The sequence below is a fragment of the Schistocerca nitens genome, chromosome 4 (assembly GCF_023898315.1).
Source record: "Schistocerca nitens isolate TAMUIC-IGC-003100 chromosome 4, iqSchNite1.1, whole genome shotgun sequence".
NCBI classification, from domain to species: Eukaryota; Metazoa; Arthropoda; class Insecta; order Orthoptera; family Acrididae; genus Schistocerca; species Schistocerca nitens.
This window is the reverse complement of record NC_064617.1, coordinates 634,478,223-634,502,941: the sequence shown is the minus strand read 5'-3', so window position 1 is coordinate 634,502,941 and position 24,719 is coordinate 634,478,223. Positions and strand designations below refer to the sequence as shown.

Here is a 24,719-nt window from a genome sequence, read left to right as displayed (position 1 = left end):
ATTTCTTTCTATTTTGAGAAACTTCCACATTAGTGATAATTCCTTAGCTAAGAGGAAAGGAGACACTGGCTACGATCCACTGCAAAAGATGAGACCCCTCCTAGATAATGTGTGTGCTAATTTCCAGCGTGCGTATACTCCATCTCAAAAAATTACAATAGATGAAGGCTTGTGTAAATTTCGAGGTCATGTGTATTTCAAACAATACATGCCACAAAAACCAAATAAATATGGTATGAAACTGTACATGTTATCTGAATCTGACACAGGCTACATCTGGAATTTCTCTGTTTACGCGGGTGAAAGTTCTGACACAGTGACTCTGATAAAGACATTGCTTGCAAATCTGTCAGGAAAAGGCTACTCGTTGTTTATGGACAGATTCTACACAAGTCCAATACTTGCTTCAGAACTGGAAGCAGCAAAAACTACTCTTGTGGGAACAACAAGAAAATCTCGGCAGGGATTGCCTCGTGCTATGAAAGATCCGAACCTTCAGCGAGGTGAACTTATTTTCAGGCGTAAAGGAAATATGTTAGCACTGTGTCGGAGGGACAAAAGAAATGTGCATATGATAAGTACAAGGCACACTGCTGAGATGGTCACTTTCACTGATCAGAGAGGAAGAGAGAAGTCAAAGCCAGCCTGTGTAGTGGACTACAATAAAAACAAGTTCGGTGTTGACTTATCAGATCAGCGATTATCATATGGCGCATTTGAACATCAAACTGTAAAGTGGTGGAGAAAGTTGGCATTCCATGTTATACTAATGGCGATTGTAAATTCCTGCATATTATACAATAAGGTTACTGGAAAACACCTCACAATATCTCACTTCATGACAGTTATCTGTACAGATCTTGCACAAAGCAAAGATCTTGAACCCCGACCTGGTCCATCTGGACTCTAAAGATTCAACTAGAAATTATTTCCTGGGAAAGATTGAGACAGAAGTAGGTAAGAAACAGAAACAAAAACAGTGTGTAGTGTGTTCTCTGAGAGGAAAAAAACTGACTGGAAAAGTGTGGCGAAAGACACAAGCTACCAGTGTAGTGAATGTAAAGTAGCATTGTGCAAAATGCCGTGCTTCAAAATTTACCACACAAAGAGCAAAACTGCATCCTAAAATGGTTACAGGAGGTTACTGTAGATAAGACATACTGTATCCATCATAATTACAATTTTTGTGTAAAATAAAAAAAAATTCCTTCTAGAAAATACAGTGAATATACCTTTGATCAATTTTTCCTTTTTTCAAAAACAATGTTATAATAATAACGCTTGTCAAAAGTATGTATTAATTCAAGATAAAGGTATTATATATGGTTTTAAACAAGAAAGTTTAGGTTTTTCAATAAGAGTAACTTTATTGCTATAACTGAAACCTTTCGTGGGTTGTAGTAGTTTAAAATACGTTAAAATCAGCCAGTCTTTATGGTAGACACCCGCGCACAATGGCTCAGGACCCAAAGTGTTAAACCGAAGAGGGCTGCTGGAGACCAAATCTACATCCCCAGAATTCAAGAAATTGGGGTATCCCAGTGCCCTTATGCATGTGGTGTATCATGCACTGAAGCCCCTTGAGCCATGTTGTTGAGTTACTCAGTAACTGGGTGTCTCCAAGTCATATTTATTATTAATTTTGATGTGATACGGGCATTTAACATTGGAATATGTCAATCTTTCTTTAAAAAAATGGTGTAGGATAAGATAAACACGCCACAATAAGACCACGAGACATATAGCTGACACTCGCCTACTTCATTAGAGCGACAAATCAAATAATCTGATGGTGTGTGTACCAAAGATCTTACAGTACGCACACCACACATACTATAATGGAGTTATGTGGAAACAAATTGTCATCACCGCATGGTTAAGACTAGTGTGTCTCCTTCTATACATTTCCCTTTTTCTTTGACTAAGGAATAGTGTGAGAAAAGAAACAAAAAATAAACTTAAAAAGGCAAACCTAATCACTAGAAAGTAGAACAGTGGTTTTTCTGGTGACTGTGACACATCACAAATCTTGACACTTGTTTGAAGGATATAAAAAGCTCCTAAGTAGCTTCCTCAACAGTAGAAAAACTTGCTACTATAATAGCTTCTTTTCTAAAATTGATTTTGAGTTACATTAAATAAAAGTATCTCCCTCCAAGAAATGAATTTTCTATCATTTGGCCAATACTGAAATACAATCTGTTGTTGTGACAATATATGACTTCTACAATATCATGGTGAGCTTCATTAACTTATCATCAAACAATTACATTGTCTGTGAATGTGTTGTAAACCTAATTATGCAGCACAGAAATTCCTGAATTCTGGAAAATGCTCTGTGCAGCTTTGGACAAACAGAATAACTACTTATTCAGAATACCAGATGTGCCATACATTTTAGATTTTAGCAGCACTTCAAGGCCGTTCTCCACCACTGACTTATCCTTTTTCATACCTGCTCATGCTGATATTGCACTGCAGAATGTAGGACTAGTGGATTCGGGCTATGTGGATGGGATTCTCTCTCTCTCTCTCTCTCTCTCTCTCTCTCTCTCTCTCTCTCTCTCTCTCTCTCTCTGGCTGTGTGTGTGTTTTTTGGGTGGGGTAGGGGGGCACACTTGCACAAAAAAGATCTTTTCGTGTTCCCAGTTACTGCTGAGTATGTCTATTGTATGGACAGTGTAAGCGTTTACCCTCACTCATTCTATCCTAGCACGGGATAACACAGTGATAAGAAAACCACTGAAATTCTGTTATTCAGGTGATGCATTCTTAAATGATTATAGCACTATTTTAACATAATAATAGGTAACACCTATGATTGTATTACTTGTCTCTCAAGAAATATTAGAAATAAATTTGCTCATCAGTTTGTTAAGCAAACTTACTGTAAACATGTTCTTGGATGATTTCTTAAATATTTGAATTGGGACATTGTAAAAGAATGGAGATCTGACTTAGATCATGTCACTGACATTAAGATCATTTAACAAGCTGAGGAGAATAGCATGTAAAGGAACATCTGTGTTCTTGTTAGAGGAATCTTTAATGATGTAGATTTGGAATGTCCTAATGTAAACTCATTATTCTAACAATGTATAGCACCAACAAATGATACACACTATTTGTCATGGCTGCACAATGCGTCTGTGTCACTTGCTCTTATGAGACTAAAACCAAATTGCTTGGAAAATATTTGGTAAGGTGCACAAGGTATTCACAGAGTGCATAGACGTTTATAGCATTGGTTATTTCTGTAGAAATTGGAAATAATTTCAGTGAGTATTCACTCTGTTTCCTTGTCCACACTATCAGGACATGAAGGCAAGTCTTTCCCTGTGGCGGAATTTGCACTTTGGGAGGTGCATTGGTGCAGTTAGTAGTTGGATCATTGTGTCACTCTACCCTGACCATGGATTACTTCACTCACGTTTAATCAGCACCATAAAACTGCAGTTCAGGCCTGCAGTTGATATTACGTCATCTTAACATCACCATGTACAGAGTGTAAGTACTATCACTAAATGCTATTATGTGTACAATAAATTTTGCAAGCAAAGGAACAAAGTATTGTATTTTGTAAGATTATTTAAAATCATTTGCAGGTCTTTGAATGAAGTGGCTTTGTATAAGAATGCTGGTTTGTATATGGTAGAATAACTTGAAGTGAAATCTTATTGTATCACGATTAGTAAAATTTTATTAGGTCAGGATTTATGCAATTTGCCATTGTTTTCTGAAGCAGTGAAGGAAATACAAGTTTACCCCGTTTCTATAATTGGTCCTAAAACAGATGTGCAAAATTGCAGTGATATTTCACTGGTATCAACGTTTTGTAGAATTATGGAGCATTTCATGCTTCTATATGATGATTTCAGTGATTAATGAACTCTGCAGTGAGAATCAATAATGACTTTCTAAGCAACAATCATTACTAAATCTACTATGTTGATACAAGAGGTCGGAATGGCTGAAGACAGTGGACCAACTGATGCCCATCACTTGCATTCCAGAAGGCTTTCAGCACTGTTTTGAACTGTCACGAAACCTACAAAATACATCCTTCAGAAGATTGTACTAAGAATGTGATTGGATTGAAAGACTTCCTACCAAACAGAATGTGCGTGTGACAGACAATTACTCTTCAAAATATTTATAAATGCCCTTTCAGATAATTTTAGTAGATCTCTTGAGCAGTTTGTACAAAATGATGTCATTTATTTGAAAGGTTATGTAATTGGAAATGTTTAAATAAATAGTTCCAACCATTGCCCATGTCATCTTATGGTGAGTTGGTGGCAGTGTGGCTTTCTACTCTCTGGCACCCCCTCGTTGTAGGACTGTTCCCATTTTTTACTTCTGAGTTGCTATCAGTATTCGCAGATATAGTATAACCTCATAAGAGGAAGGCAGTTGCAGTATTGAAGTCAAAGCGAATTCCTCCATAAAAGTTACTTACACTAACCTCATCCAATTCTTGAGTATTGATTCTTGAGTACTGTTTCTCACTCTGGGGTCATTATACGTTGGTTTAATAGAATCAGTACCAAAGGTTCAAATTAGGGTTTGCAATTTGTCCACGATTTGTTTGATCAGAGCGAGAACGCCATAGAGATTTTCAAGAGAAGTTAACTGCAGACACTAACGGAAAGGCTTTTTGCATAATGGAAAACTTATTCTTAACATTCAGGTAGCTGTGTTTCCAAGATAAGTCAACAAATATCCAGAAATGGGCATCCCATATAATGAACATGACTGTAAAATAAGCTGCTCTTCCTTTGTATTATTTGAATTTAGGACAGCTTGAATGAAAATCAGACATGCTACAGCGGAAAGTATTGTGCTTGTTGTGGCTATTAGGTGAGCAGGCAGTTGGCCATCACTAAAGTGCGCGTCATATATCTTGGCGGCCGAGTTTAGGTTCATTCTGCACATCTGACGTCACAAAACACAGTCAGCCAATGAACAGAGAACGACGTTGCCAGATCTCGACTGCAGTGCAGAGCACGGACGAGTGTCTTCAGTTTTAGAAACGTTCAGTCATAAATAAAGTAATAGTACAAAAGCCATGTCTTGATAGCAGACTTTCTTTTATAGAAAGTTAAAAAGTGTTCTTTATACCAATTGCTTCATATTATATTAATTAATTAAACCAAAAAAGCAATAAGACTCCTAATTCAGGCGATAACAAGGGAAGGCGTTTGTATCAATCTCACGAACCGGTTTTTTGCAGTAAAGAACAGCGGTAATTGTTGATTTCCTATTGTACTTCGACGAAGCATGAGTAATTCATAGTCATACCAATAGTGTTTGTCAGTATGTTGCTTGACATATTAGAATCCTTATGGAGTATTGTTGCCAGACGAGCTGCGTTAGCGTGGTGCATATATTTTTCGTTATTTAAAAACAATATCGAAGTGTCTTACTTCAAGAATTTTATTCGTTTGAATGGAGTTTTTTGAAATTTCTAGTGCTTTGTCTCTTCATTAACCCTTTCGCTGCTGCAGACACGTGCTCCCCGCATTCCGCGCTGTGCGCGATTTTGTCATCACTGCACTGCTCGCCTGTGCAGACACATGGTGTTTCCACTGCTTTGACACACTTATCATTCGATTTCACAAAAACTATTTGGCCCAAAAATTTGATTTTTACACATCATCTTGACTGATGCCTTCCCCCCATAAATGACTACATTTTGTTTCGATGTTCAATGCAGTTATTGTGCAGCATTAAATGTAGTAAACCATTGCATGAGATTTTGAAGAGTTTGCAGAGGTAAAAGTCCATAGCGTATACTTTCCGTATGGTCGATTTTAGTGGCCACAATGTTGAGAATGAAATGTGGACAAGATACCTAAATTTCATATAAAATTTACTGTATAACAATATCTCATTTAATTTAAGTACCACATAGGTGTCGTATGTAATATTGAGAAATATTCCATCTTTTGCGACTGTAATAAAAGTTTTATTTACACCAGGCACTTTTGGCTTTATTTTAAAGCACTTCAATCAATGAAAGGTATGGTACATACACAATGGTACTCATGTTCTCTTTCTTGTTTTTGTTCCACAGTCGCAGTTTTACCTATGGTATTGAAATATATTCCTCTTCTGCAACTGTAATAAGCGACTTATTTAGACCAGACGCGTTTCTCTCTTTTGAAGCATCTTCAGTGGACAGTATTTTGTCTCCTCCATTGCAAAGTCACCTTTCGTAGTTTTGTGCTGCGGTAACACAATATTCAACGTTTGTGTCGGCTGATCAGTGTTTTAGCAAATAAATGCTGTTTGTGTGTGCCACACACAAAATTATATTTGACATAGCTCTGAGCACTTCACTGACAGACGGTATATTCAAGTCCTAATGTTTTTGTAAGTCCACAGTTTTGTTTAATGTATTTTGTCTACTTCCTTTTGATTGATTGAAGTGCTTTAAAATAAAGCCAAACGTGCCCAGTGTAAGTAAAACTTTTGTTACAGTCGCGAAAGGTGGAATATTTCTCAATATTACATACGACACTTATGTGGTACTTAAATAAAATAAAATATATAGGTATCTTGTCCACATTTCATTCTCAACATTGTGGCAACTAAAATCGACCATCCGGAAAGTATACTCTATGGACTTTTACTTCTGCAAACTCTTCAAAATTTCGTGCAATGGTTTACTACATTTAATGCTGCACAATAACTGCGTTGAACGTCGAAACAAAATTAAGTCATTTATGGGGGGAACGTATCAGTCAAGAAGATATGTAAAAATGTAATTTTTGAGCCAAATAGTTTTTGTGGAATTAAATGATAAAAGAGTGTCAAAGCAGTCGGAACACAATGTGTCTGCACAGGCGAGCAGTGCAGTGACAAAATCGCGCACAGCGCGGAATGCGGGGAGCACGTCTCTGTAGCAGCGAAAGGGTTAATGCGGCCGTGGTGGCTTTACTTCATAAACTGCGCGCTCCCCCCTAAACGTAAGTTTGCGAACTATGCTATACTATGGCGCTGCTTCTATTGGCGTGTGCGTCGTGTGCAACTGGCAACACAGCAATCTCCCGCGTCTGGGCGGGCATGCGCGAGCTGCCAAGATAAAAGAATTGAACTATACCAACCAGTATGACGTAGGTCTATATCTTTCATTACAGTTCATGTTGAAACCAATTTACAAATTTGGTGGCATCTGTCCTTCCCTTAACAATAAGTTTCTTCTTGTAAATATATTGCCTTTTCAGAGGTCTGTAAACCCAGAAAATTCATTGTGATGTCCTGTCATTGTCAATTTGTTGTACTGATCAAATATGATGTGTAGTTTATGTTACTAACTCTCCTGTCTTACCAACACAGGCTAATTCACATTATCATGAGTCTCACTTGGCAGAGAATTTTTCCTGCATTTGCTCTTATAATAAGTTTTATAAGATGAAATTCCTCTAAGTTAGGTGATGGTATGAAATGACATTTGGTGCTCATTTGTTGCTGCTTACATGTACGTAGAAGTTTTTCCCCACTTTGGTCCCTCAGAAAGAATAGTTTTTGCATACCACATTTTACTGTATGGTATGTGGCTCATACATGTGATAGAAGTCTCACAAGTAAGTGGCTTTCTATGTACCACATGCATTTGGATGGTTAGAAGTTGGAGAATTGCTTTTCTGGCTGTGTTAAAAGTTTTTGTCATACTCCATATTATACCTTATCTCTACTAAATGACTTGGTGAGCAGATCACCCTGTAGTTTTATCATATACATGGCTATTGATTTTTTAAATTCTTCAACCTTGATTCATTTTGTAATCCGGGCCTTACCAAAGAACCATTGCCATCTACGGCTCAAGAATAATGTCAGTATTCTTATTTAGTAATGTGGTAATTCATTGTTCTTTTTACACAGTACAAATAGACTGTATTGTAATCCAGATGAAGGCCATCAGGAGGAATGTAAACACAGAAAAAAGTGCATTGAAAACAAAGACAAATGTCTCATGCTTAACATTGTGTTGTGATCACCCATCCATAATAATTTTATTTTGAAATATTGATGTTAGTGATACAACATTGAATTATTAAACTAAATTGAGGATTGTTGAAGGAGAATGCAACCACCATGGAGTTTAACAAGATCCAGCATTAAACTGAATTATCTTCTTTAGCTATTTGTAATATATTGATATCAGTATGTGACACAATAAAAGATAGATCATTAAAGAGCAGAAAATAGTCCATAAATTTAGGCGAAGCACGTAAAACAATCATTTTGCTTGAAATGTTGAGATTAACAGTTATTAATGTTTCTTATAGCATACATAATCAAAAACTGATATGAATGATAATTTATTCAAAGAACACTGATGTGAAGCAGCTTCCTGTGATGATATGCTGAATGTGTCACTTGGAAACAAACATGCGCAGTTAGGGTTATCTTCACATATAGTACAGGCCTTTCCATTCGTTTGACTCCTGCCCTCCTAGACAAAATATTCATGAAGCAGGCATGGTGTACTTGTGCATTATCTTCCTGGAAGACCAATCCGTCATCGAAATGTTGACTGTAGAACTTGATAATAGGTCAGGTGATCCTGTCATGGAACATTACAACTCTGAAATCATACTTGATAGAGCTAAGAGGCTTCTGACATCTGTACGTGCTACTTGTGTGAAACATCACCTGACCCTTCTGTCTACCTTTGGGAATGCATGCCTAGGACATGGGTTGGTGCGCCTGTATTCTTATATGATAGTCATAAGGACAAATCCCACCTCTGTCACTGAGGAGAACTGATGTTATTGATCCAGGTTACCTTTCAAGTGTTGCCCTGCCCATCTCCTTCATGCAGCATGGTTTTGGTAGGTTTATACTATTCTTTTTGTTGGGTCCTTAAAGCCAGATTGATCATGTGGAGATGGTTGTGTACTGTCTGGATCAACACAGCACCCTCAGTCGCCCCCAAAAAGGCAGTTCACAGTTCTGTTGTGTTCTTCTTGTGGAACCTACTACCTGTTTGTAGCTAGTGGTCATCAGTTAGTGTCACTGACAGAGGGTGACCAGTATGAGGTAGCCCTTAAATGTTTTGTGTATCAAAATAGCAGATCAGTGTTAAAAGAGATGTAACTATGCTGTACACTAATTCAGCAGGCAACTTCCCACGCTGACAATCCTCCTTGCTGTGAAGTAACAATGCACACGTGGTAAAAGCTTGAAGTGACCCTTCAAGGCATGTTGCGAGACAGAACAGTGTACACAAGTTGTTTTGTCCTGTGCACAATTACACACAGTGCACTCTGCTGAACTGCACTGAGAATCTAGGTTTATTTTTACCTTCATTACAAACACAGCTGTATATAGTGATTTTACATATACAAAAGAAAATTGGAAAAGAGGTTTTCAGTCAACAAACATGGCCATACATAGCAGTTTCCTGTGTTCAGAAGAATACTGAAAAAGCTTAATTAAAAAAACACAAGCTGTGCCAACCATGAAAATGGAGCAAAAGTTTTTTGAGAAGTTAATTATTATTTTCAGGATTGAGATAAGGCTAATCCCAAACACTTCTATACAAGGTCATATATCCAGTTCACCATTGGATGATGACAAAATATTGAAAATATTCATGTAATGGAAAAGGAAAGTACTGGGGAAAGTATTGGTAGTACACCATTAAAAGTTAACATAATGTTACTTAACTGATATTACAGTATTTCTGTGTCTTTGGATATCTTGACTGAAATTTTGTCCTTTTGCAAACTTACTTTTAGTACAGAAAAAAGCCATCCTACAGATGAAGAATGGTGTGAGTACATGTCAGTTATTGGGTGTGTCTAACGTTACTGGAACTTTCCAGGTGGAGATTGGAACACAGCATGCCAACAGAGCATGCAAGTGCAGCTTATCGCCATCTTTCAGACTTGAGAAGAGTCAAAACTTTGTAGTGCAGTGACTACAGGCAAGTGGTGGTGATATGGACTTGGAGCAACAGTGTGGCAGGATGTTGGCATGGGTTCCTCCAGGAGGACTACACAACAAAAAGACCATAGGATTGTTCAACTACCTCTAACGAACAGGCAGACCACAGCAGCTGAAATCAGGGCAGAGGTTACAGACATTGTCACCATATTATCTCACGAACAGGTAACGGAAGCTGGGTTGAGGTCTTGAGAGTTGTCATGTGTCATTTACTACTGGCACCATACTACTTATAAGGTGCAGAACCAGAGTCGACTGGCATGTGTAGGGGAATTCTGTGGTTTAACGACTCTTGCTTCTGTTTGTAGCAGTCAGATTGATGGGGAGTTACTGCAGATGACCTGATGAAAGACCACAGAAAGCAGCATTTCTTGAGGCCCAAACCTCAACCCATGGAATCATAGTGTGGGGAGATATTAAATGTGACAACAGAATTTGATTTAGTAATTGTTAAAGTGAGACTGAATGGTAAACCCTGTCGTCATACCCTTCACGACTGGGATACCAAGTGGCATATTCCAGTAGAATAACAAAAGACTCTACACTGCATTTCACATCACAGACACTTTGAAGAATGTACGAATCTTGGTTGGCCTGCCCAGTCTACTGATTTGTCACCCTTACAGCATGTGTGGGATGTGATAGAAAGGTGTATACATTCATACCAGCCAGCAATCTTAATGAACTTACCCATCATAGCGTTTCAGGTATGGCAAGAAATTCTCAGAGATGCCATTTGGAGGCAATTTGCTTTCAACCACAAAAAATACAAGAGGAAAAATGTATCATGCCCATGAGGGTCACACATCGTACTGATCATAATGATGGACATCGGTTCCACATGGAATGAAAATTTCATCATTTACTACACATTATGTGATGAACATCTCCACGAAGTTTGATAAACATCAGGCTAGTGCTTCATGGTGTAACACTTTACACATCTGTCTGTGTGTTAGCAAATTGACAATTTGTTGTAGTATATCAAATGGTTTGAAAATTAAATAATCATGGAACGCTACAATAGAGGAGGGAAAGGAGGCAGTATATGGTTGTACAAGAATAAATAAGAGAGAAAAAGGGCATGTGAGATACTGTGATGGTGGCTAGCACCCTCTTCCACTATCATAAGAGGAAAAGGTGTACTTTAAAAAGTCTCGGTGACAAATTACTATCATAATTAGATAGTAATTTGGAAAACAAATAATGGACTAGAAAGAATATCCAGATGCTAGTATGGATAGAGATCATATGGCAGTGGTGACACATAACATACTGAAATTCAGAAGAATAAAGTAGAAGTATTTCAGATGCCTGGACCATCTATCAGTGATCTCCATGCTAAGTAAAAATGTTAGATGTATTCCAGTGGAAAGTTTATTTTTAACATTTTTGTCCATTCTGTGTATTACGACACTTTTGACAAACTCCGCTGTGTTCTGAGGAGACAAACTGTCACTGTAGGAATCTAGAAAGGCAAGCAAAAGATTAGTTTACACAAGTGCTTTTTAAATAAATATAATTTACTCAACTCATGCAAAAGATGGCAGACTTGGCAGCCACAGACAGAGGCCCGAATGGGCCAGCCCATAAGTGCACTGAATGTTTGCCGGTAGAGCTATCGACAACTCAGTGTAAAGTTCAGCACCAATTAGAGACACGGAAGCACTCATGACTCGAAGATTGGTGCCCAGGTGCCCACTGCTTATAACACTATCCTAGCAGTCTTCATTTGGTGGTGCCGGCAGCCTGGCAGGTCTTCGTTAGTGACAATGTTCAAAGCGCAGCTCGCGGCACCTGCGGGACTCTTCGAGGCACTGGCTCCAACACTACTGATAGGCCTCAATACTACAAATGGCTGTGACTTTGAATGTGATTTTTCATGGTGATTTGGAGGTTAAAGTGAGTTTTTAATGGAAACCTCTGTTATTAAGATTTGAAAAGATTGACTCATTTTGTGTATAAAATGATGCATTCTGAACAAAGAAAACAAGTTCTTGTAGACCATGCTCAGTTTGAAAGGCAGTGAAAATAGATGGGGTGCCAGCATTATATAGTAACTCAGTTAATGTACAGTATAGTCTGGTTTACTTACTAAATTTGAATCGTATGAAGTAACTATTAATTACCACTACATGATTATATTGTGGTAGATCATTGCACAGCCTATTAGGGTGCCCTTGTACACTGCCACTGGCAGAGTGGATGAGAAGGTGGTCATGTGGGGACACAGCGCTTGACTCTTGCAAAGCATGTGATGAGAGAAGGATGTCACTATGTCTGTGTGCTGGAACACTGTTCTTGTTTCATTGCTAATTTGAATGATCAGCTTGTCAAAACTGCAACTCTGTTTTGCTTTATTAGGTTGAATCACATAGCTACAATAGCTGACCAGCCTCCAAATGAAATCATAGACATGATTACAATGTTAAGAGAGTTCCAGGGTGTTTACAGCCACATGGCCATGCTTTATGCTGGATGTTTTTGCAACAGACGACACACTAACTCAAGAGGTTCCCACATCAGTGGTGTTATCAGATGAAACCACATTTACAAATACTGGTGAAGTAAACAGACACAACTGTCATAACTTGTCAGATGCCCATCTACACTGGTACAGAACTGTTGACCACCAACAACATTGATGCCTCAAAAGTTAGTGTGGAATTGTCAGTGGCTATCTGATCGATCCCTACTTTTTTAATGGTACTGTTAATCAATATAATTTTTTAGAGATCATTTACCTGGAATACTTGAAGATGTTGATTTAGAGATCAGACAAAGAATGTGAGTGCAATTGGATGATGCCGCACCACATTACTCACAGTGGATTGGACGTGGCGGTCTCATTCCGTGTCTGCTTGTTCACCCGATCTAACTTCTCCTTCCCTGATTTTTATCTTTGGGAATAGTTGAAAAATATTTATTATGAGCAGCAACACATTGACAAGAGAAAACATTATGTAATTTATCTGGAGACCTTTTGTAGCCATTCCATGAGATGTCCTGCTTTCCACTGTGAGATATTTCTTAAGGAGGATTAATTTGTGCATTGAAACAAATGGTGGTCACTTTGAGCATATACTCAATGGTTAATTTCCACGTACAAAGTGAAAGGTATGAGAACTCTTTAAATCGATCACTCCAAAGAAAGAGAGTTGAGAGGACACTCAGTGACTTGTAAATCAATAATCTACATTTTATTTACGTTTGTCCTGTCTTGCAAATGTCAAAATAACATTTATACATTATGATGTATTTATTTTTGTCAGTACACATGATAATTTAAACTTAAAATGTAAATCTCTCTATGCTCTTTCCAAATCCAACATCATAAATAGGGGTGTCCCTGAAACAAAGCTCAACCTTTGATAATTACCTTAAAATCATAATTATTGGTAATGATACATGACCCATTATGCCCCTTCCAGTTTGTATCTAAGTTTGTATTTTACTGCATATCTCTCCTATTCCAAGTTAATTCCTACTGAAAATAAAAACATATTTGCTTATATGTTCTTCATTGAATCCTGCCATTATGTTGAATAATGTATCATTTTTTATGTAAAATGTATTGCTCTTTTCAAATCTTAAATATTAGGACTGCCATTTTAAAAAATCACTTCAACTTCCAAATCACCTTAAAAATCACGTTCAGGGTCACAGCCATTAGTAGTAATGCATGACCCTCATTGCCACCTGCAACTTTTATCTAATCATTTCTCTGTACCAAATTTCTATCCGAAGTCATTTCCTATTAAAGTATTTGAAAAATTATGCACAAAAAACTAATGGGCTTCATAAAACGTTTACTGAATTTATCCCAACATGGGTTTAGAAACAATAAATCTGCGGAAGCAACAGTGTATGAGTGCATTAATATGATGCCATATCTTTTACAGACAGAACAACCCACAACATGTATATTTTTAGACCTGTCAAAGGTTTGTGGCACTATGGATCACAAAATATTGCTGGAAAAAATGGAACAGTATGATAACATTGTCAAATGAAGGGATTACATAGTTTCAAAGCAGTTGCATACAGAAAGTCAGCAAGAAGTACACTAACAGCCAACTCAGTTCAGTAACTGAAATCTTATCTAGTATTAAAACTGTTACACAAGGTGTGCCACAGTATTTGGATCTAGATTATTCCTCCTGTGTAATGACTTGAGCCTGAGCACACAAAACCATATTATTTGCAAAGGACACATCTGTTCTCCTCAAAGGAGACACAGAGACTGCTCAAAAAGGTGTGAACTTGGCTACTGAACAACTCACCAACTGGGCTACAAACCATAGATTAACCATCAACACAAAAAAAGACTATTTCCATGAACAAGTTGCAAATCCCTCTCAGCCCCCTGTGACAGTAAATAATCAAACAATAGTTACTAATGCTGTGTTCAAATTCCTGGGTCTGTGGGTACAAGATATCTTGAAATGGAATAAACATACTGAAAAGGTAAATGCCAGAATAAGTACTGAATGCTATGCTATGCACCAAGCGCTGAAATTGTGATAGCTAGGAAACGGTAACAAGTGCATACTCTGCATACATACAGGCCCACCTAAAATGTAGTGTGATATCCTGAGGAAATTCTAAAACTGCCCAGAGCACTTTCAGAATCCAGAAGAGAGCCATGAGGATCATTAATGGACACAAGTCTAAAAATATACCAATGATTACACAAGGAATAAAGGTATCATGTGGGAAAAAAAGGAAACTTTATTTACTATCTACGAACAGCTGTGGTGATAGCATTGTAATGCATTCCAAAGAATACTGCAGAATATTGAAGTAAGTAATCCAGAAATCTAAGCAACTTTATTATGAGAAAAAGATAACTACAACAGGCGACAAAATAAAAAACTGTAGGATATAGTGGAGACAGGTGTGGCCAGAATGGAACAGATAGCTCTAAAAATAAATGAGACATTGGTAACAAGTGCATGTAGTGTTGCAAACTTCTTAAGAAAAAGTTCTTTGTTTCTGTTACTGATAGTTTGGGGTAACCAGTTCCTACAAATAACTTCAGTAAAATGGAAATGACACTAACTTCTCCCATCATAAAATTCTTAAAATCAAAGTATTTTAGTGGTTATGATAACATGTCAATGAAGTTAATCAAAGAGTGTTTATGTGAGTTGAGTTCTACCTTAAGTTATTTGTGTAACCAACCTAGAAGCGGAACATTTGCAGACTACCTAAAATATGCTGAAGTTAAGCCTCTTTACAAGAAGGGGGGCAAAGAGATATCATCAGACTATTGAGCTATTTCGCTTCTGCCAGCTTTTTCAAAAATATTTCAAAAGATTATGTTGAAGTGTCTTCTTAAGCATCTGACTGCAAATAATATATTGTCCAAGTCACAGTTCGGGTTCATTAAGGGTTCTGATATAGAGATGGCTATGTGCATGTACAGTGAGAAACTACTTAATTCATTAGGTAACAAATTAAAGGCTACTGGGATTTTCAGTGGTGTGTCAAAAGCCTTTGACTTTGTGAATCACAGCATTCTCTTAAGTAAATTAGAGTTTTACCTAACTAACAGGAAACAAAGGGTGTCGTCGTGAAATACCTATGGTGTAAGCAGTCAGTCTTCATCTGATTGGAAACTAATTACATGTGGTGCTCCTCAAGGTTCCATTTCAGTTCATAGCTTTTGCTTGTGTACATTAATGACCTCTCATCTGTTACATTGCCAAGTTTGTTCGCAGATGAAACAAGCATTGCAAAAAATAGCAAGCGAAGTACAGATTTAGAAATGGCTGTTATAAAATTTTCACTGATGTTAATAAATGGTTTAAAGCTAATTCACTGTCATTGACCTTCGAAAACCGAGCGTGGTGGCGCAGTGGTTAGCACACTGGACTCGCATTCGGGAGGACGACGGTTCAATCCTGTCTCCAGCCATCCTGATTTAGGTTTTCCGTGATTTCCCTCAATTGTTTCAGGCAAATGCTGGGATGGTTCCTTTGAAAGGGCATGGCTGATTTCCTTCCCCATCCTTCCCTAACCCGAGCTCCGTCTCTAATGACCTCGTTGTCGACGGGACGTTAAACAACACTAACCTGACCTGACCTTCGAAAAGGCCTACTACATACAGTTCAGAACCTGTGAGAAATTTCCTTCCAGCATGTATATAACATATGAAGACATGCAGATAGAAGAGGTTGACAGCATTAAATTTCTGGGACTTCAACTTGATAATAAAGTCAATTGGGAAGGACATACCACAAAATTGCTGAAGTGTCTAAACAAGTCTGTATTTGCAATGTAATTGATGTCAGATGTAGGAGATATAAATATATAAAAAAAATCTTGCATACCTTGCTTACTTTCATTCAATTATGACATATAGGATCATATTTTGGGGGAACTCATCAAACTGAGCAAAAGTTTTTTGAGTGCAAATGTGTGTAATAGGACTCATTTGTGGTGTATATTCAAAAACATCACTAGAAACCTGTTCAAGGAACTGGGTATTCTAACCACTGCTTCTCAATATATTTATTCCTTAATGAAATTTGTTGTAATAATGTGTGTCTATTTCCAACCAGTGGCTAAGCGCATAGTATCAATACTAGGATTAACAACAATCTACATAAATACCTAAATCACTTACCTTGGTCCAAAAAGGGGTCCATTATTCAGGGACACATTTTTTCAATAAATTGTCAGCAACCATTAAAAACTTTGTTTCAGATAAAGCACATTTTAGACATCATTTGAAAGACTTTTTGGTAGGTAACTCCTTCTACTCTATAAGTGAAGGTCTTAATAGGGACTGTTAGATCAGATTAAGTAAAAATGTCTGTTAGATTTCAGTTTTGTTAGTACTTGGCCACAAAAGTCAAGATTAGTTATTTTGTATATGTTAAATTTATTAAAAGTACATAAATGTGTTTCGTTATGACAGTGTATTAATTCTGTAAGTAATAGCAGTTCCAGTTTACTGTAATATATTCATATATTTTGACAAGTCTCCTGACAAATAACCAGGGAAGTGAGTATTATATTCAAATGTTTTATGCTTTCCTTTCTGACATGTTCCACACCCATCAGAATCATCTCATTTTTGGAACTGTGGAACAAAAACTCAATCTAATCTAATCTAAAGTAAACCTATATCTAAAAACAAAGATGATGTGACTTACCAAACGAAGCGCTGGCAGGTCGATAGACACACAAAGTAACACAAACAAACACACAAAATTCAAGCTTTCGCAACAAACTGTTGCCTCATCAGGAAAGAGGGGAAGGAGAGGGAAAGACGAAAGGATGTGGGTTTTAAGGGAGAGGGTAAGGAGTCATTCCAATCCCGGGAGCAGAAAGACTTACCTTAGGGGGGAAAAAGGACAGGTATACACTCGCGCACACACACACGTATCCATCCACACATATACAGACACAAGCAGACATATTTAAAGACAAAGAGTTTGGGCAGAGATGTCTGTCGAGGCGGAAGTGCAGAGGCAAAGATGTTGTTGAATGACAGGTGAGGTATGAGTGGCGGCAACTTGAAATTAGCGGAGATTGAGGCCTGGTGGGTAACAGGAAGAGAGGATATATTGAAGAGCAAGTTCCCATCTCCGGAGTTCGGATAGGTTGGTGTTAGTGGGAAGTATCCAGATAACCCGGACGGTGTAACACTGTGCCAAGATGTGCTGGCTGTGCACCAAGGCATGTTTAGCCACAGGGTGATCCTCATTACCAACAAACACTGTCTGCCTGTGTCCATTCATGCGAATGGACTGTTTGTTGCTGGTCATTCCCACATAGAATCCGTCACAGTGTAGGCAGGTCAGTTGGTAAATCACGTGGGTGCTTTCACACGTGGCTCTGCCTTTGATCATGTACACCTTCCGGGTTACAGGACTGGAGTAGGTGGTGGTGGGAGGGTGCATGGGACAGGTTTTACACCGGGGGCGGTTACAAGGGTAGGAGCCAGAGGGTAGGGAAGGTGGTTTGGGGATTTCATAGGGATGAACTAACAGGTTACGAAGGTTAGGTGGACGGCGGAAAGACACTCTTGGTGGAGTGGGGAGGATTTCATGTAAGGAACCACCATCCTGACTCAAGAAATCTAGTGAAATACACAAACACAACACCAGAATAAAGTCAAAGTCGCAGGTGTTATGCACAGGCCCTCAACTTTGTTAAAAGGAAGCCTCCAACTGTTCAACAAGCTTCCCATATGTATATGGTCTGTTAAAGGGAACATTCAACTTAATAAAGCCGTGAAGTCCTAATAGCTGTGTCAATGCTTTTATTGTGTAGAGGAATACCCAAACAATTAATATTGCTGGTCATGTGTAAGTTCAAAACATGAACTGTTCAGTGAAACTAACTTAGTTTGTTGCAATGCAATAATCTACCCATAATATATCAAAAATGTTAACAAATTTTGCTCAACATCTGTGTACTATCAGATGACATGGATTAAATAAAGAAATAAACAAGTATTTTACTTTTATAATTTGGAAGTATAGATTGGGTTGAAACCAGGGGGATTTTACCACACAAGCAATAAATTATCAGATATGGTTCTGCAACTGTACGAACCTATGTATCAATCAGGTCAAAAGGTGACAGCAGACAACTGGTTTACTAATATTGGATTGATAGAAGAATTAGGAAGGAAAATAATCTGTCTTTTGTTGGGACAACGAAGGAAAAAAGCATGAGATTCCTTTGGAGTTTGTTACCAGTAAAGGAAGGCTGTCCACAGTTCACTTTTTGGCTTCAGTTCACTTTTTGGCTTCAAGAAAGGCTGTACTCTAGTTTCTTATGTTCCTAAAAAAGGGAAGTGTGAAACTGTGGCATCAAGTTTGTTTGAAGATAATTCAATAGATGCTGACACTAGAGACGGAAGCCATCCATTGTAACATTTCGTAATAGCTCCAAAGGTGAAGTCGACACTACAGTAAGTTGGACGCTTCATACAATGTTGGCCCGTAGTTACAAACTGTTTTGTCACATTAATGTGACCAACTGTCAAAAGCCTGAATAACAACCTTTTGCAGTGCAGACTGCTGCAAGGCATGCAGGAAGTCAATGAGGTTCTGGAAGTATCGACAGGAATGAGGAGCCTTGCTGTGGCCAGCTCCTATAGGTTTCTTGGTTGAGGATCTACGCACATACACTGAGAGCTGTATGACATGTTGCATTATCCTGCAATACTATCATGCTGACAAAAAAGCGAACTGCATGTATGGGTGTACATGCTCCTCAAGGACAGATGCATATTCTTGTTGGTCAATTGTGCCTTCCAGAGTTAAGAGATTGTCACCCAGGGACACGAAAACTCCCTCCTCTGGCCTGGAGCCTTCTGTAGTGGCCTACCCAGTATTTTAGGTAAAACTGTTAAATCTGTACTGTAAGTGATGGAAAACAGCAGGGAGGCCACTGTGGAGTATTGCGTCAGCCATGCTACGTCAACATGTAAGGCACAATAACAGATGTGTAAGTGAGATGCAAAGCGAGGGTAGCTGAGCACAGTGGTGAACTGCCCTGCACAGCGAGTCGTTGCCACTACACTTGAGCGAGTCTCTTTGTTATGGGCAACATAACTAGACACAGAGTTTGAGAGAAACAGGTGGGCAGTAATGGAGTATAAATGAGGCTGAATTTGAGGACAGGATGTCATTCAATTCAGGGACTTGTTTATTGCTGGGTAGCTGCACCACGACGCCGGAGCACCACTGGACCATGAGATGGCTGGGCAGCTGCAGCAGCAGCCTCCAGTTCGAGACCAGGCCGCACCTGCCACCACACTGGGTCCTCCTTGGGACTGGGTGCCACAGTCCTGCTGGCCTGTTGCTGCTGACGCTGAAGTTCAGGGTGTCAGAATACCAGCTACCGTCTGTTACCTGTCCTAAGGGTTAGGGGTTGAGACCCGTGCATAGCTGTCTCTGCCACTGTGGATTGAAGAACAGTGGAGTCGCCACTTGGCACGTTACTCCACCAGGAAGTGCCGCTGTTAAAACTGGCCATCTTGCCTTTGCTGCGGGGCTGGAGTCCTGACGCAGCATTGCTGGGTGCCATCCTAGCACCCGACAACAGCAGCACTGTCCAGAGCTCATGAGGAGAAGTGTGCCTGCCTCACATAGAACTGAAGATATAATAAAGTTATATATTGTTAAATTGTTCACAGCATTTCCACTGGCTCTCACCACCTATGGCATCACCACAAATGCACCACCCATACACAGGTGACACTACAGAGTGGTGTCAGGGGGACTGATGTCGCAGCAATCAACAGTGGAGGGTGTGCCACCCCTGCAGCACATAGTTTGAGCCACAGCCAACAGTGACTTCATTGGGGTGAGTGAGACTGTTTAGTTCTTGTGTGGTGATAATCATGGGGTTGAAGTTTAGAGGATGTGATTTGATGCATGTTCCGTTTATGAGTCCAGAAGAACCTGTGGATCTGTCACAGTTTAGGAGTAATGGTAAAGATGAATGGTTAGTTCCTGTATGTTGCATTCAGTGTAATTTACTTGGGCATTCAACACCTTATGCTGAAACAGTAGCAGAACTAGTTCACTTGTAACAATTTTGGGCATGTGGCTAGACAGTATAGTGTGTCCTAATGGCTCATGATTAGAGAGAAGCAGTAACTTGGGAGAACACTCTAGGACTAACTGTTCTGTGCATATTGTTTTTTGTTGTGTAATTTCTATCTTGGATAACAGGATCAGGTGGTCCGGTTGAGAGCGGACAATGTGGTTATGTTTCATGAACTAGCGGGAAAGAATTGTGAGATAGAAGTGTTGAAGTCGCAATCTCGAGGAGTGGATCCGACTGTGGTGAATCTTGTTTCTCCTTTCTATGGTAGAGTGCCTGAGGATATGTTGGCATTTAGTGGGGATTTTAAAATCGTCAGATGACATAGGGGTTTGGTTAGATAAACAGTTGTTGCTGATCACAAGGTTATATTTGTCAAGAGAAGCATAATAGTGCACAGTTTTTTCACAAATAATTAGGGATGGTATCCAGGAGACATAACGAGGTAGTAGAAGACTTTTCAGCTAGAATTAGGAAAATGAACATTAACACATATGAGCTCTCATGAAACAAGATGGTACTGCAAGAGGCAGAGCAACGAGCACTCGATGCCTTTTGAAGGGGTTTGACACCAGAAATGTCTAGGCGAGTGCACATAGGGCCACCTAAGGCTCTTCATGAAGGGGTTAGGTTAACTTTGGAAAATGAAGAAATTGATAGGTTGACAGGGTAAGAGAGTGGAAACAGGTATTTACGTTGAATTTTTCCACAGCACAACTGGAGTAACAGGGTCACCAACAATTTTGTATAAATGGCAGTAGAGGAGGTTTCGGTCAACGGCAACGTTACAGGGATAGTGGTAAGCGTAGTCCAGGGATTAGGAAGGGTCCGTTAAACTTAAAAGGGCCGTCAACAGGAGTTCCCAGTAGGAATAAGTTTAGTAAGAACAAACACTGTGGCAGAATGTGCCATAGTGGTGTTGGGGATAGAAGAATGTATAAAGTATTGTTGGAGACAGGAGCGTAAGTGTCAGTAGCCTTGAGAGAATTAGTGGATAGGAGGCAGTGGAACCCACCATGATAAGATTTATGTAGGGTAGGGGACAGTCGTTGGGGTCAGTAGTGGTGAATTTTTCAGTTTGAGCAATGTTTAGGTACCTATAAGATGTATCTGCATAAAGAAATGAGATATATTAATTTATACAGGCAGCAGTTGAATGCGCTAAAGGTATATTAATTCACATTACTGCACATGTAATCTGAGAGGGCAGTGGAAAAATTGAAAATAATATACCCCCAGATTTTTTACCACCACCTATCTTGATTTAATGCTTGTAACATAGCTCTTCTGTTCTCACCTAGTCCACCTCCGTAGTGTAGCGGTAGCGTTTCCGCTTACCACGCAGTGGGTCCAGGTTTGATTCCTGGCAGGGGACTGGTTGTTGTGTGTCCTTCATCATTATTTTCATCATCGTTGACCCGCAAGTCGCCGAAGTGGCGTCAACTAAGAGGTACTTGCAATACGGTGGCTGAACTTCCCTGCATGGAGCCTTCCGGACGACAATGCCATACGATGATTTCCCCTTTTTTTTCCTCCTGCCATGGTGTACAGACTTATATCATTCTATATGTGTCTAACAAGGGTAACATCAACCATTGCAGCAAATCTTCAGATGCACGAGAATAATCTTCAAGAAGACAACCACCTTATCGTCATTGACATTGGTGTACTATGAAAGAGAAGAGGTAATTATCATTAATAGGAACAGAACCTTAAAGACTAAATATTTCTATTTCATGTTGCAGAAGATAGAAAGCAGTACCTGTCATCATGTCTGGCATGGTGCTTGTGTAAAAGGAAAAAAAAATTACCAATTGACAAGCACTGTTTATTATGATATTATCGACATACATTTCTCCGTCGCCAAATTAATTGCATTTTTATACAACAACCAAGTTTAAGCAGTGTGTGGAAGTGATGTCTCATGTAAGCAAGGGGTACAGCATGATCCTAGGGTCAGATTTTCTGCAGCAGCATTCTGCCATAATTGACCTTCAACAAGGTTTAGTGGAACTGAGTGGGAAGACAATGTGACTTGGGTAACCTGTTGTCAGTGTAAACCTGCTGTTGAGGAGTGTCTAGTATACAAGACGGTCTAGTTAAACCACAAGCAACAGCATTAAGGCTTGATTCACAAGGCGTCCAGCCATCCTGATTTAGGTTTTCCATGATTTCCCTAAATCACTGCCGGTATGGTTCCTTTGAAAGGGCACGGCCGACTTCCTTCCCTGTCCTTCCCTAATCCTATGAGACAGATTACCTCGCAGTCTGGTCTCCTCCTCCATAACAACCAACCTTGATTCACATGATTTAGTGTCGAAAGGCACTAGATCATGATGAGTGAACAGGGAACCAAACTTACCAGTAGGTGTGATATGTGTTGTAGAGCTGTTGGATGATAGTCAAGTATTAGATACAGAGTGTTGTTTGATGAAACATAGTATTGTATGCTTACAGGAAAGGTGATACCCATGAGTGTGGGTAATTTTGGTGCTGAAGATGTAAAGTTGTTGGGGGGGGGGGCAAGCATTATTAGCTACACTAGAGATTCTTGATGAGGAAGGTTGCCACACAGGAGGTATGAGCTATAAGGGGGCACAGGTGCTGCTAGGACTGCATTTAATGAGAAGTTGAAGCATTTGAAATGAGCAGAAAGAGCACAGTTAGATGACCTATTACTAGAATTCCAGAATCTGTTTTTTCCGAGAGGGCCATTGCCTGCCTCGCCAGTAACACAACACAGGATTCCAACAGGAAATGAAGCACTGGTATACCAAAGACCATATTGAATACCATAGTTGTTGCAACCAGTTTCAGGAGAATTCATAGATCAACAATTAGATGACATTAGTTACAGTGGCACCTGAAGATAGACCAAAAACAGCTTTCTCACCATATGGGGAACACCTCCAATATAGGAGGATGCCTTTTGGGTTGAAAAATGCGCCGGTGACATTCCAGTGATTGCTAGATGGAGTACTGAGAGGATTGAAACCTTGCCGTTGTTTAGTATCTCATGATGACATAATCATCCATTCAAGGGATATGTAGGAACATAGACAACATCTAAAAGAAGTATTTAGCAGATTATGGGTAGCATGTGTCACACTCAATGCTGAAAAATGTTACTTTGTGCTGCAGGAATTAACTATTTATTTAGCCAGATCATAAGTAAGGATGTGGTAATGATTGATCAGAGTTTGGTGCGAGCAGTGCAAGATTTTCCAGTACCACGAACTACCAGGGAGTTAAATCTTTCTTCGGTCTCATGAATTATCATAAAAAGTTCAGGACTGCAAGACCGCTTAGCAATTGTTGAAGAAAGGAGTTAATTTTGTGTGATTGGAGGAATATTAGGGAGAATTTGATCAAGTTAAAGATGATGTTGACATCCAGTCCAGTTTTGGTGTTTCCAGACTTTCAGAAAAAAAATTATATTATCATGTGATGCTTAAAACTATGCCCTTGGCTGCGTTTTGAACCAGGTCAATAGTCAAGAACATACTGTTGCATTTGCATCAAGACAATTGAAGGCTGCAGGTGATAACAGACCATGCAACTTTAAAGTGGTTACTAGGCTTGAAGGAACCATCTAGTAGATTAAAAAACGAGATGGGCATTGAAACTCAGTGAATTTGAGTGTGAAGTAATCCACACGCCAGCAAGGAAACACGGTAGTGTGGATGGGCTAAGCAGAAAGACAACTGTAATACAAGCACTGGGTAATAATCATGCGGAATGGCGAGCAGCACAGAACACTGACAAGATATGTAGGCAGTATAGAAACAGCAGAAAAGTGGTATGCATGATGGATTATTCTGCAGAGAGTGAGTGAGATGCGTGACCACATTTTGTCAGGCCATGATGGTTGCAGGGCGACGAATAGAAGGTTGGCAGATCAGTGTTGGTGGAAAGGAAGAAAGAATGATGTGGATCAATATATCAAGAATTTGGTGGATTGTGCACTGAGGGCCAGTTTTAGTTGGAAGCAGGTATTGTTGCAAAGATTGACAGAAACAACAGAAACTTTTGATTTCATTGGGGTGGATTTGTGAGGACCATTCAGCTGAACACCAGTGGTTAATGGTTTTTTGCTGGCCACAGTAGATTATTTTTCTCATTATGTCAAGATGGTGCCTATGTTGGACCAACAGGCAATCACAGTCACACAGCCATTAGTTCACATA

The 24,719-nt window shown here is 39.2% G+C and overlaps 1 protein-coding gene across 4 annotated transcripts in view; it reads left to right on the top strand.

Moving 5' to 3' along the window:
• Nucleotides 1-24,719, top strand: part of LOC126251398 (transmembrane protein 237-like) — a 79,522-nt gene that overhangs the window by 21,227 nt on the left and 33,576 nt on the right. For 2 of the 4 annotated variants that reach the window (XM_049951801.1, XM_049951799.1), the window contains exon 5: nucleotides 3,316-3,507. In XM_049951801.1, coding sequence (XP_049807758.1) covers nucleotides 3,316-3,489 — 174 coding nt within the window. In that variant the 3' untranslated portion in view covers nucleotides 3,490-3,507. Of the gene's footprint in view, nucleotides 1-3,315; nucleotides 3,508-3,605; nucleotides 4,189-9,835; nucleotides 13,470-24,719 lie in introns of those variants that run through there. The other 2 variants (XM_049951798.1, XM_049951800.1) reach the window with 2 other exon arrangements.